The sequence below is a fragment of the Lentinula edodes genome, assembly GCF_021015755.1.
Source record: "Lentinula edodes strain Le(Bin) 0899 ss11 chromosome Unknown C8R40scaffold_13, whole genome shotgun sequence".
NCBI lineage: Eukaryota > Fungi > Basidiomycota > Agaricomycetes > Agaricales > Omphalotaceae > Lentinula > Lentinula edodes.
The window spans coordinates 777264-793213 of record NW_025764319.1 but is presented as its reverse complement, the minus strand read 5'-3'; the positions used below and the strand labels follow the sequence as shown (position 1 = coordinate 793213).

General features: G+C 46.4%; 2 protein-coding genes across 2 annotated transcripts; both read left to right on the top strand.

Moving 5' to 3' along the window:
* Positions 1–1703: 1703 nt before the first annotated feature.
* On the top strand, positions 1704–5105 carry C8R40DRAFT_143857 (uncharacterized protein). Its single transcript, XM_046234159.1, has 5 exons — positions 1704–2679; positions 2730–2800; positions 2851–3521; positions 3576–3711; positions 3762–5105. Exons 1-5 carry the CDS (start codon positions 1832–1834, stop codon positions 4850–4852), a joined length of 2817 nt encoding a protein of 938 aa, XP_046087599.1. The 5' UTR covers positions 1704–1831; the 3' UTR covers positions 4853–5105.
* An 883-nt stretch (positions 5106–5988) lies between these two features.
* C8R40DRAFT_1042636 (uncharacterized protein) lies at positions 5989–15885 on the top strand (the record flags this gene model as incomplete). The annotated part of the gene is made up of 33 exons (XM_046224099.1): positions 5989–6192; positions 6247–6393; positions 6448–7195; positions 7249–7706; positions 7767–7973; positions 8031–8108; positions 8161–8510; positions 8560–8680; positions 8735–8987; positions 9042–9217; positions 9267–9578; positions 9636–9689; positions 9745–10008; positions 10059–10262; positions 10324–10362; positions 10414–10657; positions 10756–10920; positions 10973–11234; positions 11291–11329; positions 11387–11443; positions 11497–11704; positions 11756–12106; positions 12164–12253; positions 12314–12527; positions 12580–12681; positions 12730–12842; positions 12892–13074; positions 13126–13339; positions 13388–13686; positions 13739–13948; positions 14002–14461; positions 14512–15484; positions 15543–15885. 33 exons carry the CDS (start codon positions 5989–5991, stop codon positions 15883–15885), a joined length of 8142 nt encoding a protein of 2713 aa, XP_046087598.1.
* Between the last annotated feature and the right edge of the window lie 65 nt (positions 15886–15950).

Here is a 15950-nt window from a genome sequence, read left to right as displayed (position 1 = left end):
GTATAATGAGGACTCAGTTGGACTCAGGAGGTGAGTATTTCGAGTACTAGCGTATATTGTTTTTTTTTTCGAGAAATCATTGCTACAAAAGTATGACTCGAGATGAATTCGGAATCTGGAATGTAAGCGATAATAATAAGATATAACATGGCGCATCGGATACATAGTGAAATTTTACTTGAATTATACAAGCATGGAGAGCACCCGCTGTATCACATGAACTCTGGTGAAGTATCGATCATATAAACATTGATCTACTCGAGTATGTTATCTTCGCTGACTCTGCTATGAACAATTTAATTGAAAATCACATTGGAAAGAGTGCTCTAGTGAGATGAATGAAGTTATTGAGCGGTGCTCCCGGATGTTCCGGCGATTTCCGTCTGGCGATCCTCACTCATAAATTAATGATGTCTTGTTCTATTTGAGGATAGGCAACCCCGTCTGGAGCTGTGACCTATTTCTACTAGGTGCTTCACATTCGCATTCTGCCTCAGAGTCTGCATTGTGCTCCTAATCGAGCGTGGTTGGATAAAGTGCCAATCAATTGTGTACATATATATCTACTTTCTGTTACTTTATTTCCTTATAGTGACAGCTAGGTAACCCGTTGAAGAGGTGTTTGTTAGCCAAAGCAACGCACTAGCCAACCTCGCGTAGTCTGCCAGAGTCACTTTCCGCGATGATAGGGTAATATGTTTCCAGCAACTCCGCCAAGATCATGATCATAACTCTTTGCTAGCCAGGCTTCAAGATTAAAGGGCATATATGTAGTACATACTCCTGCCTTGAGTTTGACTCTAATGTTTATGCAGTGTTTATGGATCAAGCAAGAACGATTGACTTTGGCACAGCCACATCAGTCATCAATCAATGATCCTCGACATTATGAATGATCTTTTGCTTATTGAGTCGACGAGATTCTAGGATTTGGACTGACTTGAAACTGAGATACCGTCAAATACCACTGATACTGGTAGTTTCGACAAAGTACCGCAAGCAGATTTTACACTACTCTACAGTCCCGCCTCGTCCTGCCGTGCTCTCCCAGGGCCCCATGTCCTTGCCATCAACCCTGAAAGTCCTGATATCCATTGTTCGACTTTAAAGGAAAAGTGCTTAGCTAATATGGGTATGTCAGTAAAGTAGTTGTGAAGATTGGTTGCGCATTCAATATCTCTACCTTGAGTTATATAGACAGTCACTGGAGTGGAAAGTGAGTTTTATTGTTCTTTCGGAGACTTTAACAAGGGCTGGGTGCTGTGCGCCCTGTGCTGCAGTTTCTACGCCTCTGTATAAGATATCGATCAAATTGGAATTTCGGGGTTTGGAAACGTCACCTCGAAAACTTATAAGGCCGACGTTCCGTCCGAGAATTTGAAACATGCTCCGGATCTGCTTATACTTGTGACTTGACTCCTGAGGCTCCTTTTCCTTTTCCCCCTTTCCAACAGCAAACAGCTAGCAACGTAAGGATACGTTGCTACTTACTGTTCTTTTTGGCCTTCTTTCGACATTCAAGACCTCCTTCTTCTCCTCATCTCAGTAGAAGAAAGGGATCAATAACTGCATAAACGTTTTAGTCGGACATCGTACGTGCTACACCCTGATATCAACATTTTTCCTCGCGATTTGTCCTCTTCTTATTTGTTAATCCTCGTCGTCGTTGTCTGCATACATCTCTGCTTGCTTCTATTTGCTCTCAGTCCTGCCCCGCATTGTCGTTATCCAACATCTCTGCCGAAAACTATTATCGCATAAAAAAGTCTATATTATCCTCATCGCTCTGTCCTTGTTTTCTTCTAATCTCTGCATCCCCTTCATTATTTCTATGATGTCCCGCGACTCGGTCGAGTATAATCAACCTCCTGGCTTTGGATATTTGCGCAGCGGAGCCGAAGGAATGGAGTCTCAGAGAAGCACATTTCTGCCAGTGGATCGGCGTGGATCGGCGAGCTTCTCGATCTACGAAGGCTTCGAAGTGCCAAACAGACACAATCCCGGCGGCAGCGCGACCTTGACTGGTTTAAACGTGACGTCTTCTCCCAACTCTCCTTCTTACCTCCATCAGCGACACGCCGGGCATTCGCCGTCTCCTAGTAATAGTCCTCACTCAGCGATAACCCGCTCTACTCTTTTTTGGGGTAACCTTGAGCCGTGGATGGACGAAGAATACGCTAAACAAGTTTGTGGACTAATGGGTTGGGACCCCATCTCCCTAAAAATTCCCCCTGGCGATCCGGATACCACCACCGGTCAGATTGCCAATAATCCTGGATACTGCTTTCTTACCTTTCCATCCCAAACTCACGCCGCTTCTGTCCTTGCCGGCCTCTCTGGGAGTCCGCCTATCACAATGCCCAATTCGACGAAGCCGTTTTCCATGGGTTGGGCGTCGCTGGTGCCTTCAACAACGTCAACGACTGTACCAACAACAACCTTCGGACCGCCGGCGACGTCTTTGGCACCCCAGCCTTATCCCAAGGAATATAGCATATTCGTTGGCGACCTCGCACCGGAGACGTCTAACTCTGATCTTGTCGCTGTTTTCCGTAATCCAGTTCTTGGTCTCCGCAACGATCGCGAACCCAAGTTCATACGTCCATTCCTGAGCTGCAAGAGTGCAAAGATCATGCTTGATCCTGTCACAGGTGTCTCTAGAGGCTATGGCTTCGTCCGGTAAGGAAATTGGTTATCCTCTATCCTTCTTCCATTCATCAGTCTTGTAGGTTCACTGACGAATCGGACCAGCAACGTGCATTAATTGAAATGCACGGTCTCTATTGTCTTTCTCGCCCCAGTAAGTTCACCTAGAAATCGTTTCGTGCATATATTCATCTTCCTTCTCAGTGAGAATTTCGCCTGCAACGGCCAAGTTTAAGCCTGCGCCTACAATGGTACCCCAAGATCTCGCCCAATTTCAGCAGTTTGTGAGCAGCAACACCCTTCCTGCGAATATCGCCGATTCCGTCACCATTGCTGTTTCACTCCCGCAGAAGACAGTCTCTTATCCCATCGGTTCTTCTACTCAACCTATGTCGCCCATCAATGCAACACCCTCCACAACCTCTTCTCACTCAGCCTCTTCACTCGCAACCACCGCGTCGACATCATCGCTGGGCGCTATCAGCACGGATACTGGCTCCAGCGCCAGCATTGCAACGACGGCAGGTGGTTCTGAGAACGGAACTGGCCCTACCAAACTGTATGACTCAAACCCTGTCAAGTCTGCACTCTCGAGTTCTATCACCGCACCATTTGCTCAGGAGGTACCACGACTTCCTATGGACTATAACCCCGCTATGGGATCCACAATCGCTGAGCGATTCTTGATAAACGAAGAGTCTTGGAAACATCACACACAGGCTCGCGCCATCCTTGGAAACCTCATCGGGCCAAACGGCGAACAGTTAACGTCCACGGACCCATACAACACCACCGTATTCGTTGGAGGCTTAAGTCCCCTTATTCAGGAAGAGACTCTTCGCACCTTCTTTGCACCATTTGGGGACATCCACTATGTGAGTTTCCATGATATTGCTTTTGGAATTCTTGCCAATTCTTCCAACTTGAAGGTAAAGGTTCCCGTTGGAAAGCACTGCGGGTTCGTCCAATTTGTGCGCAAAGCTGATGCTGAACGTGCCATCGAGAAAATGCAAGGATTCCCCATTGGCGGAAGTCGGATTCGTTTGAGCTGGGGAAGAAGTCAATGTACGTATTGCTCTCTCTTTTCTCTGTGTGAGCTTCTCACCGTCCCCCAGATAAAGCTGCTCAAGCTGCAGCTCAGGCCGCCCAGGCTGCTGCGATGCAAAGCCAATCTGGACCACAAACTCTTCACAATATGACGATGCCGATGCCTTCCTCACTACAATCGGACAATACGTCAGTGTCCGCGGTGTCCACTGCGCATCTTACGCAAGAGCAGGCCATTCAACTTTTGCAAAAACTCAGCCAGCAAACATACACGGAACAGCCATTCTCTTTCTCGTCTTCACCGACCTCAAGTTCCATGAATGGAGTAAACGTCGGAGCTTACGCTAACTCGATTGCCCGTGGTGCACAAGGGGTTTCATCCGCGCACGCTCTTGAGCGGATGTTTGTCAATCCTTCACCAACAACGGCATTGTATTCGGAGGAACAGCTTCGTTCAGCACATCTCAGTGGCAGGGAAGATCTTGTAGGAGCTCCATCTTATAATGGATATTTTGACCTGCAGACTTTTTCGGCGCAACAACAAGAGCAACAGCATCAGGGTCAGCAGGGACAACCATCTACACGACAATCTTCATCGGTTCCGCATGCCCACCAACCGCGGTTTAGTCAACATCTTCAATTCCCGCGAGATGCTGTAGCGGGCGCAGTTCCGTTTTCGCCTTTCTCGCCTGATCCTAATGCGACTCATGTGTACCACAAGAATGTCTTTTCAGACGCACAGGGGAGAGAGCCACACGGATTTCCCCCTCTCGATGAGCCAATTGACACTGGAGCCAGTTCAGCAGCCAGATACACATCCAGCTCCGCACGTCCTCCGAGTGTGTCGCAGTATACTAGTTTCCAGGGTTTGATGCCTCGGCCAGGCTCCGGTTCAACTAGTACGTCTCCCACCAATCGCACCAACATTCCAGTACCCATTTCGAGACCCTTATCCGGTCAACCTACCTCTACGTCGGGCGTTGACCCATTCGAAATGCACGATTTGAATGGAACACTTGCTAGTCTTGATCTCGGGGAGGCCTCTTTAAGCAGCGTTATGGACAGCAGGCCGTGGGGAGTGAAGAGCCCTGCAGGAAGTTCAGATAGTAGTGCCTCGGTGCAGTTCCAAATGACAAGGGACGATGTCACGTCAAGTTAGAGGCGCTGGTTTATTGGAAAGAATGGGCGACCCGATAATGATCAAGTCACACGCATGATTCTCGACTCTGCTCTCGGATTGAATTCCCGCTCAGCGATTACCTTTCTCAAACGATTCCTCACCAAACATTCTATCCTCTGGTTCTTGAATATTTCCCCTATGAACTTTTTCTTCAATTCCTCTGCGCTTTCCGCATGTTCTTTGTTTTAAGCCTTTTCCTCTCGTACTGCCTGCAAGCCCTTGATGTCACATTCAATTCTATGGTTTTCGTTCCCTTCTCAAACAATAACTATATCAATCCGTGTCTAGGAATTTACTAGTTACACTTATATCTCTTGCATCTCTTGTTGCACAGAGATGTTTTGCAACATCTTTTCAAGTCCTCGTGTGTATTTTCTCCTCCTGCGCTCCTTTCCTTGTTCGTTTGTTCAGTCAGCGTTGTTCTAGTTATCGTGTTACCTCTTCGTCTCTTTAAACACTCTCTCTTTACACTTAGGCCCTCCTGCATGTCGAATACTCTCTCTCCCGAATCGTCTCCGTTTTTTCGTTTCCTGTTACAGTTTTGTCTGCTTGATTTGTCATCTTACTCTATACTATTATTTGTTATTCTTCGTGATGTATTCTGGCGGGTGGTTCGGCCAAAGACACTTGGCAGGCCCTCGAAGATATCTGAATACAGTTTGAACCCGGTATACATAATGTTGAGGATTAGTCTGGATCAATACTGAGCAAGCACCACTACGTCGTATATTGTCGATGTCGTATGCTGACTACAGCAATACTTGGAGTCCTTGATATACTTACCGTAATCTTGGTGTGCTGGACACTGTCAATGACCATCAACAGTAATGGAGCCTGGCTAAGAGATTCGTGGCACTTGAAGCAATTTGTCAGTTGAAGTTGAAAGTTGAAGTTAACTTAAAGTGGCTTTTGAGAGTGCTTATGTAAGCACTGTTTTTTTCGCGTTCAGCAGTTGTCGACTACTAGTACGATCTGGGGTTATATAGAACCTTATAGAACTGCAGAAAGACGGTCTGTGGACCTGCCCTACCTCCTCATTCTCTCCTTCCACGAAGTATCACGACACCCACAAGGCGTACTTAAATATCTTCAGTCTGCTTATTGCACAGACGAGTATGCCCACTCGTCGACCTTCAGCTTCTGCAGGTATAATCAACAATGGCTCTTCGTCCTCCACTCGCGTGCACAAGAGCAGCGACTCTCACTCTCATCATGCTATCTTTGGCCAATCTCACTCTGCATCCTCTCTCACTCACGGTGCCCCTCCCACGCCTCAGCAGAAAATCGTTCAAGTTCTCGTTAACAGGTTGAAGAATAAGGTTCGTCTCGTATCTTAAACGCTACTTGTATTCACTGCTAAAGTAGCATAATAGTTACCTTGTAACTCTGGTGAACCTCTCATCCGGCTAGAGTCTGATAATGCCACCCAGCAGGCTGTGGATGCTCTGGTCGATTTAGCTCATGAAGCCCTGGACATGATTGGATTTGCCTTGGGGGAACTGCTGGAGAAACTGACCCAGGTATCGTACATTGTCTGTATATTTCACGTCAATGTCTTTGAGCATCATTTCCAGCAACAAGATCCTAATGGCGTTGTATCAATTGAGACCATGCAGTCTCAACTTTTCCTGCTCAAAGTCCTGTCAGTTGCAATGACAACGCGATGGCAGCCCAACCTCCGAGCTGCCTCCAGATCTAGCAATCGACCAATGTCTGATGCCGATACAGTCAGGCGTGTTCCAGGCAGCTCTGATTCGTCTACTCCCATTTCATGGTCAGAACCTCCGCCCTTGGAAGAAGCTTGCGCTAGATACGTGCTCAGCGTAATGATTCTATGCATTCGTCAAACCGTAGCTTCTGAGCCGCCTCTCATCATGCCTTCCAGCACCTTTGGAGATATTTCCTTCAGAGATTATATCGCAGAGGACATCAATTCCGGAGCAGTCCCCTTCAGTCACATCCGTAGCACTTTGTCTTCTTCCCTGCCTAACGAACTTCGTACCCAGCCTTCCTCAGATCCTGTTCGTTCTTCTGAGAAGGTAGTCAACTCTGATGTGATTTTGTCCAGCAATGACACTGCATACGAGAAAACTCCCACTTTCTTTACCACTTCCTCTCAAGTGTTATCTCAGCAGATCATGAAGTACGCCGGGAAAATCATATTCCATATATCGGCGTCGAATTGGAAGGTTGTTTTTCACAGGCTGCGATTGAGAATTCACTTTCTAGCAACGCATCCTGATGAATCGTCGGATTCGACAGATCTCATGATTCTGGGATACAGTCTTCTTGATCGTTCACGACTGCTACAAATTATGAATGGTACTTTATTTTGTGGTCTACTCATGACTCGGATACTCACTGTCCTGCTGCAGAACTTTCTTCTCTGTTGGTCAATATGAGGCTCGAGGGTCATAAGGCTATCGCAGCTCCCCTCCGTTACGCGATCTGGAGTTGGATTGAGCATTTCCCGGATGAGTTCAATGAAGTCGTCAAATTGCATGGCAAGATGGATGGAGCATCCAGTGTCTTTGACTTTTTGTACAACAAATGCTCGGGCTCCGAACGTGTTTTATGGCCAACATTGGCCATCCTGCAATGTGTGATCCCCGAAAGGAGCTCTAATCTACAGACCCTTGGATCCAGTCGCGCCAACCAAAAGCTGGCCAAGTTTACAGAGGATCTCAGGCGACAATCCTCATACACCGGCAAATTGGCTTCAATATCATTAATATGTGCGACAGATATATGTCGTGCAGCGATGTACGTTCAACCTGCAGACGATGAAGTTCCGCTTCAAATGTTGGCCTACGATGTGGCGCATGAAATTAAGGTATGTTAGCTTCCATCAACGTTGATAACATATCGCCCATCCATGCCACATCCGCTATAGGGCCGAATTTGGAATCCGAATCAGAAAGCATTTTGGGAGTATTGTGAAGATATCAATGTTGCCCTATGGGCTGAAGCATTGGTTTCCGTGTATCGATTCCTGCCTAAGGAAGACACGCATTATATTTTCTCGCTATGCCTTGAACCGGAACGGTCAGACGCTGTAAAGTTATGTGCTGTACGAGCCTGCTTAACGCTCGTTCAAGAAGTATGCTTTCTTTTCCATTCCAGGTTATCGTCGTGATGACAATTTGATTCATCTTAGGTAGCCCTTTTCCCCTGGCAGGATCCTTTGGATGACTTACAGAAGGTCGTTGCTCCTCGTCTCCGACAATTGTACAGGGTCTGCACTCATCTTTTACAATGATTCCGACGTGTCACTAACTTTCTTCTAGACAGCTGTTACTCGCCGTATGGAAGTTGACCAGTACGGTAGTGCAAAGAAAGGCGCAACGCGTCCCAAAATAAAGCGCATTCACGTTGACCCACTCAACGATCGAGACCTTCTGGTTTTAGGTATCCTCTCTGTCTGGCGCAATCATTTTATATTTTACTATGCGGACATGCCCGAAAACGAGTTCACAATGTGGACTAATCTCACGATGCGTATATATGACTCCTCACTCGACCTTGCGGTTAAAATTGCAGCGGCCAGCGCTAATCTACGCACATTCGAGAAGACATTGCATCTCGATTTTTCTGATCCAAATAACGCCTTGATCGTTGGGTGGACGAGGAACACTTTGTAATTGCTCAATATACTTCGAATTATTCGTTACTCATGTGATGCGCAGGTATCAAATGCTTACCAGTGTCGCTACGATGTTACTGCAGGCTCGGACAGACGTCGAAAGTCAGCGTTTGTGGTCAGGCATAGTGTTGAGACTGCTCGACTTCATTGCCAAGAAGACCGACGTAATGGACCATCCCGTTCAAATGATCGATTTATCTCACTGACCTGACTCCTAGGATCCATCATTGAAATCATTTCTGAATGACCCTAACCGTGTTCCACCAATGATTCTTGCCGAGATCGCACTGCTTGTTTCCTTACCATCTGCTGACGGAAATGTGTCTCATACTGCTGCGAAAGGATTGCGTCTAATCGCGCACATTGAGAGCCAGGCTGACGCACCTAGTAATCCAACGATCACTGAAGAAGACAAGTCAAAGAGATATCCAGTTTACGATCGTATGGGTGATCCTAAGGTGCTTGTGGTCGGTCAGTGTTTTTTCCCAGTCTACTGTGATTAAGTGGTTGACATGGTGAGGATAGGTCGAGTGGCTCACCAGAAGAGAGTTAGGAAGCTACTCCGACTGATGCCTTACTGTTCGGCCGTAAATGTTGCGGTATGGCAAGAGTGTTATGCTCGATTTTCCAGCCTTACAGACACAATCCTCAATATTCCGGATGATGTCACCATTCCTATTGGGCGTGGAGAATCCTATCAGGTTCGTTCCACTCTCTGGTGCACTTTCGTGATATCCATATTTCTCTCAGGATAAAGTTGCACAGTGGCAGAATTTTGCACTTTTTTTGGCCGTGACCGCGGCCTCAAGCATCCAAGATAACCACGATCTTTCTTTGCTCTCCTCCGTCATTCCTCAGCGAATACTTCCTGATACAATGCGGACTATGCAAAGTCCTGCTCCTTTGATATCGATTTTTGTCAATGACCTTACTGCATTGCTGATTTTCGAAGACGTCTCTATTCGCGACACTGCCCGCGAAGCACTTGGTGTTGACCTCAATGCCCGGCTTCACCCCAAGATCTTAAAGTATTTTGATGAGTACGTTCCGCCTTCATGTAATGTAACCGTTGTTCACATCTTGCTTCATAGAGTGGTCCAAGCTGTCAAACTTGAGAAGGAAACGAATGACGGGGTAGGCAATCACGAGAACATGCTTCTCTTTGTGGACCAGGTGAGCGATTGCTGATTGCGTTAGTATCTGTCTTTAACTCCGTCGATTTGCGCAGTTTATCGCAGTCCTCAAGTTGATGGTGGAAAATAGTCACGGACGAATTGAGGAAGTGCTGAGTATTGACATAAGCCCGACGTTGCTTGGACTTGCCTCTTTCATCACCCGGTTCGACTCACCAGATATATTCCGCATCAAGCAAAAGTTCTGTTCGCTTTGTGACTGTGTCTGCGGGCGGGCAGGTAACTTGAGTATACGCAAAGATAATGATATTCGGCGTGACATCCTTGATATAATCCTCGAATGGATTGTGCCACCAGATGTAAATGAGAAACAGACTGTCCTATCTTTCTATATTGACTTCTTGTCCAGCCACCAACAGATTATGGTTTCAACATTTATGAAGTAAACTTGTCGTGCTTACGAACGATCGTCAAACTGTTAGATCGCTTGCAGTTACGTCCCGTGGATACCTCCATTGCTGGAGATGATAGTTTCCACTATGTCTCAAGACTATTCATGAAATACTCAGGCATTTTACTGAATGGATTTGAATTTTGCCAGCTGGACCTTCCGGTGAGCTTCCTTTTGTTGCTGCTGAACAATGGGGCAGTACTGATCCAAGCTTCTAATGTAGACCTCTGATAGTGTGTCGGACGTTGGTTCCATCCAAAATGTAGGCTATCATTAACAAACAGATCATCCGATTGGTTGACCTTCATTTCAGCGAATGCGAGCCTCACAACGCGAGACTGAAGTTCGTGACCTTGTCATTACTGGACTTTCTCATCTTGTCAGTGCCAACACTGAAAGTGGTTTCAAACAATGTCTTCCTCTGGCCTATGATGAAGACAATCGAAAACGCACAATATTTGCTCACGTCTTCGCCCGTATACTTAGCCAAGGTACCAAGTTTGATCCTGAAGATAGGACTGGCCCATCCAGTGGACAAAATCGTCTGGCAGAGGCGAGTATTCTAATCCCATATCTGACTTCTCTCTCTGACACTTTATGTTGGTTGCAGTTGGTCAAAGAGTCAGATGTGAATGATTTATTTCACATGTCAAAGAAAACCACTCATATTCTCAGATGACTCTCGTTCTTGCTGTTTGTGAGACTTGTCCCCCTGGGGAAGTGGATTCAATGATCGCGGTGTTACTGAATCTTTTCGACTCACGGGCTTCACTTATGAAGCTAATCAAAGCGATGATTGACCGTGAAGTGGCTCGCACTGGTATGTCCTTTAGTGTGTTGTTCCCATCATCGTTTGTTGATGATCCCTGCAGAAAATGAAGCAGGACTCTTCCGAAGCAACAGTACCTGCACCCGCTTCTTGTCGGCCTTCGCAAGAATCCATGGATACAACTACCTTAGGACGCTCATCAGTCCTCTCATCAAGTGTATGGAATCACTACCACCAGGACAAGGATACGAGTTGGATCCATCCAAAGCAGGCCAACAAAATGTAGCACAAAACAGGAGGAACGTGGAATTCGTCGCTCAATCATTCCTGGAAATCATTGGATCTTCGACATCTGCGCTTCCGTCGTGAGTGTAGTTGTTATTGGCCATGATTTCTTTTGTGTTCATCATGGGTTTCACAGCATGTTCCGCGAAATTTGTGTTCACATTGCAGCAACAGTGTTCGTCACTAATGCTTACATCAATCTTTGTCTTCTCGCTAATCTGGGTATCATCAGTTATGAAAGATGGCCTGACGCAAAATTTGCCGCCTTGGGAGCTTTTGTGTTCCTGCGGTCAGTCAGCTCAGAATTTCTTTCTGCAGTGGTGATAAATGATATTTATTTAGATTCATTTCACCAGCTGTGGTCGCGCCCGAAACAATAGACTTGGATCCTCCTGGAGATGCTCTTCGTCGCGGCCTCACGCTCATCGCGAAAATCATCCAGAATCTTGCAAATAATATCTTCTTTGGGAAGGAAGCACACATGATGGTTCTGAATGATTTCCTCCGAGATCATATTGCGCATGTTACACGATATCTGAGTGAATTGAATGTAAGTTGCTTGGATAATTTGCTTCGTACTGAATAGATATTTTGTCCTCAGCGATATACTCCTGGTGAAGATGACGACGAAGAGTGGCTCGGGACCGCTTCGGATGACACGGATATCATCGTTTTACACCGGTTCTTCGATAAACATGCAGACAAAATTGGTAAAGAACTTCTCAGCATCTCAAAGCCATCAAGTGACAGCGACAACTCCGCGCTTAATGGCAAACGTGCTTGGGACAGTCTGTGCACGCTGTTGGTTGACCTTGGACCCCCGATAGACGTCCCAAAGGCTTCAGTCCTAGACAGAAAGGATCATCGGGAATACAAAGAGCTCATGAGCCGCTATGCCGACAGGACCACTGATTCTGTTCAGGAAGTTTATTGTGAAACCGTGCCTCCATCCGTAAGTCGTTACTGGTTGTATACGCACTTCTGAAAGATTTGATTTTGCCTTCAGGAGTCTGGGGGATTGGTCTATCATGTTTTTCGTCTATCAAAAATTAATGTTGAAGCCTTGGATATGGATTTCTTCATGTATCACTTTTTTAAGGTGACTTCTTTTAGTATTTACCGACTACGATGTATTGAGTCCCCTGATCCTTCTTCGCAGTTGCTCAGTTCTCCCCGGTACGAGGGATACGATATCGAGATTATCGTCGACTGCACGAATTTCACTTCAGTGTCGGAACTTCCCTTGCGTTGGCTCAAGTTCTGTGCGGAGGTGTTTCCTTCCGACCTAAGAATGATGATTGTCCGAACGCACATCCTAAATCCTAACAGCTTGATGCAGAAATTCCTTAGAAGAGTGTACAATGTCTGTGCAGGTAGACCAACGTCTCTCACTTGCACCGTTCCACTCACAGATGAGGTTTGCAGGCATTGGTATCGCTGGGGAGCTCCGTGCCTGGAGTTCAATTGCTGAACTGATTCCACACATACCGACCAGTGTCATAGAGTCACCTCCTTTGAAATATCCTCGTGAGACTTTTTTCATTCCGGAATGTTTTTAGTCTCAAATTTTTCCAGTAAGCCTTGAGCAGGAACAGTCAGATTTATTTACAGACGTAACAATGAAAACACATCAAACCAGAACACCAGTTTTGTTAACTATAGGTCAAACTCATATCCGGATCACTTCCGTAGGTCGCTTTTCTCTTGCACAATATACATTGCCTCACTGAGAATCAGGTTAGAACTCTTAATATATCGCCTGGACTGGCCTGTAAATCAGCGGAAATCGTTCTTCTTGCCGACGTCAGCGATGTATATAATGTTCAAACTGGTCTCGAAACAAACGAGTTCATTATTAGACGGAGCAGGCAAGGTGATACGATATACTTCACGTCTCCAAACCGAGAGACTATCATTCGAGTACGTCCGAATCTTCTCCAGAAAGACGCCGCCGTTCATCGTATATTACAGACCATTCGAGCTGCCAAGAGCGGCTTGAAGGATCAACAAATGCCTCTCGCAGAACGATTCATGCGGTTTTCCAATGTTCCGGCTACTTTATTACACATCGGTATGCTGAGTGTTGATGCCTACGACGACGAATTACGCGCTGCCGCGTACGACCTGCTAGGTTCTGTTTGCACGTATCTTAATTACGATAAGTCGCCCCTTGTAGCACCTAAAGGTAAGCGAGATTGGTGGCTTTTTTCTGCGCGCTCTTATTCCAACTTAGCTGGATTCGTTCCTGGCACCCTCAATGGCTTTGTTATTGACCTTAGCACGCGGCTGGCTCGATTTGCACCACAATTAACACTTGACTTCATCTCAGAAGTCGTTGCTTCGATGACTACCAACGACAGGAACAAATCAATGCAAGTGTTACAACGTATAAACTGTCTCCGATATATGAATCCATGGATCAAGAACCTTGAACTGTTTGCAAATCCCACCAGTCCGCTGTTCGAACGTTCTGGAGCTCGGCTACGTGACTGCATACGAGTCCTGACTGATTTAAGCGTAAACCTTCCAGAGGTATGTGTCGACGACACTTTGGGCTGGATTGGTATCGACGATCAAATTTCAGATGGCTACAAATGGTGTTCAAAAGTACATCTGGCACGAAGCTGGACAGCTCAATGGCAATATCATCGATATCATATTTGATGAGCTAATTCGTTCTGCCACTGACGGTGGCATTGGGACTCACCGTTGTGAAATTATTGCTCATTCGATCTCTGCCATGTCATCATCATCTATTGCAGTCCGTGGAAGATTGTTCTCGAAGCTTCGTAAAGTGCGCAAGATATCTCGTTTCTACGAATATACTACTTATATTCAAGTCTACAGGCCATCATCAAAGCTTCTCCCCGAATGCCCCGAATTCCATCCCACAATACCGGTTGGCCAGAAGTATCGACCTTGATTCGTATCGCCTTGATCGCTGGAACAGAAACTACTCACTCTCTAAATAATCAACTGTACGTCCCAGAAATCGTTCATGTTGTGACACTAGTCGCAGGGGTCGGTTCTACGCTCATTCGGAAATCTGTCTATGGCATCATCATAAACCTTGTTCAATCGTTGTACCTTGCTCGCCTTGACGAAGGATCAGCACCCGAGCTATTGCAGCTTATTGAAGAGATGACTACGCAAGAACATGTCTTGAACCTGTTTGGTTTGAGCCGACTTACGACTACCAGCGAGTACACAAGCTTCGATGTGGACAAGGAAAAGAGCATCATACATCAGCAAGAGAAACTCACTGCCCTTCTCATTCGCTCTATGGATGTTTCCTCGGGCTCGAAAGGTAGATTATTTTCCTAGCTTGAGAATATGCTTATACCTATCACTCTGTAGGTCAACTAAATGTTTGGAAAGCTCGATGGATGAGTCTTGCTACAGCTTCAGCCTTCCAATATTCGTCAATGATACAGATGCGATCATTTACTGCTCTTGGGGCATTGGCTACTTCAGATGTGGACGACGACTTTATGTACCAGATGCTCATGGCTTTCCGCACTGCCTTGTTGCAACCAGATAACACATCAGATATTGCTGCACTGGTCAGCATGCTCCGATGCATAACCAAAGCTGTCCCTGGTTTACAAACTGACTCAAGACATATTCCCCAACTTTTCTGGCTAGGTGTTGCATTCTTGCAGTCAAGTCATATGGCGTTCTTCGAGGATGCAGCTGCTCTGGTGACATTAACAATGAAAGAAATGGAGAAACGAGGAACGTTTGTGGGTGCTCCTGTTGCTGTACGGCTACTCGAGGCCAGATCGCCTATAGAGGAGCCTGCGCAACAGTTCGATAGCACCCTTCAGCTGTCGTGTGACGCTAGCTTCTCGTTCTCCCTTGCTGCAGTTCTCTTCAAGGGTATGCGGCACAGTGGTCTTCGAGACTCCGCGGAAGAGGCCCTTCGAACGCTGTTGAGAATCACCGCGCATTTTGATGCTCAACTTCAGCCAGATGTGGCCAATGAAGATCTCGCATACATTGACCCTGATGCTCTTGGATATTTCATCGCGCTGCTTGCGGCGTCTACGACCACAGCAGATTACCGTGCCTTGCTGCAGGAATGTGGAATCCAAGATGCCGTAATAGTAGAGGACGACCAGACGGTCATGTCTGTTTCAGAAGAGATCTCGCATGTTCCTCTCGTGTCCATTGATACCCTCGGGATCAATGATCCAAACACGGCGTTGTTGGCCACTTCGTTCATAGGAGTAATGTTAACGACTGCTCAAGGAGACGATGCGGAATCAGAAATCCTCTACAGTGTGTTGGCTGATATCGCAGCAACATACCCTGAGATCATACAGATGGCGTAAGTTTCTTACTTTCCTGCGTTCGCACTTTCGATTGACCAACGTTTCTCTCTACAGATACGAAAGTCTCCAAGATCGAATCAAAGATACCTTTGCTAACTCCTCCAATCCTACCATCATCTATCATGTCTCTAATATAATTCGCGTCGCGTTTGATGATGGACTTCGTGACGGACACGTTGGTGTGCGCTATGGTGCACTTCGGAGCTCATCGTCAACAGTTAACACTGTGGATGATTCGACCTCCGTCCATGGTCCTGGTCGTTCGCATTTGAAGGCACTCGAAGACCAGGGCATGCAGGGTCTTGCCAAAAATTTCCAATTTCTTCCAGCACAAAGCCCTGCTGCTGGGAAGGTCCTCGTATTAATTGCTAATCTAGTTGCTAACATAGTTTCATAGTGATAACTGTTCCCATTTGGTTTTCTGTCTTTCTTATTCCGGACTATCATACTCTACGAATGTAC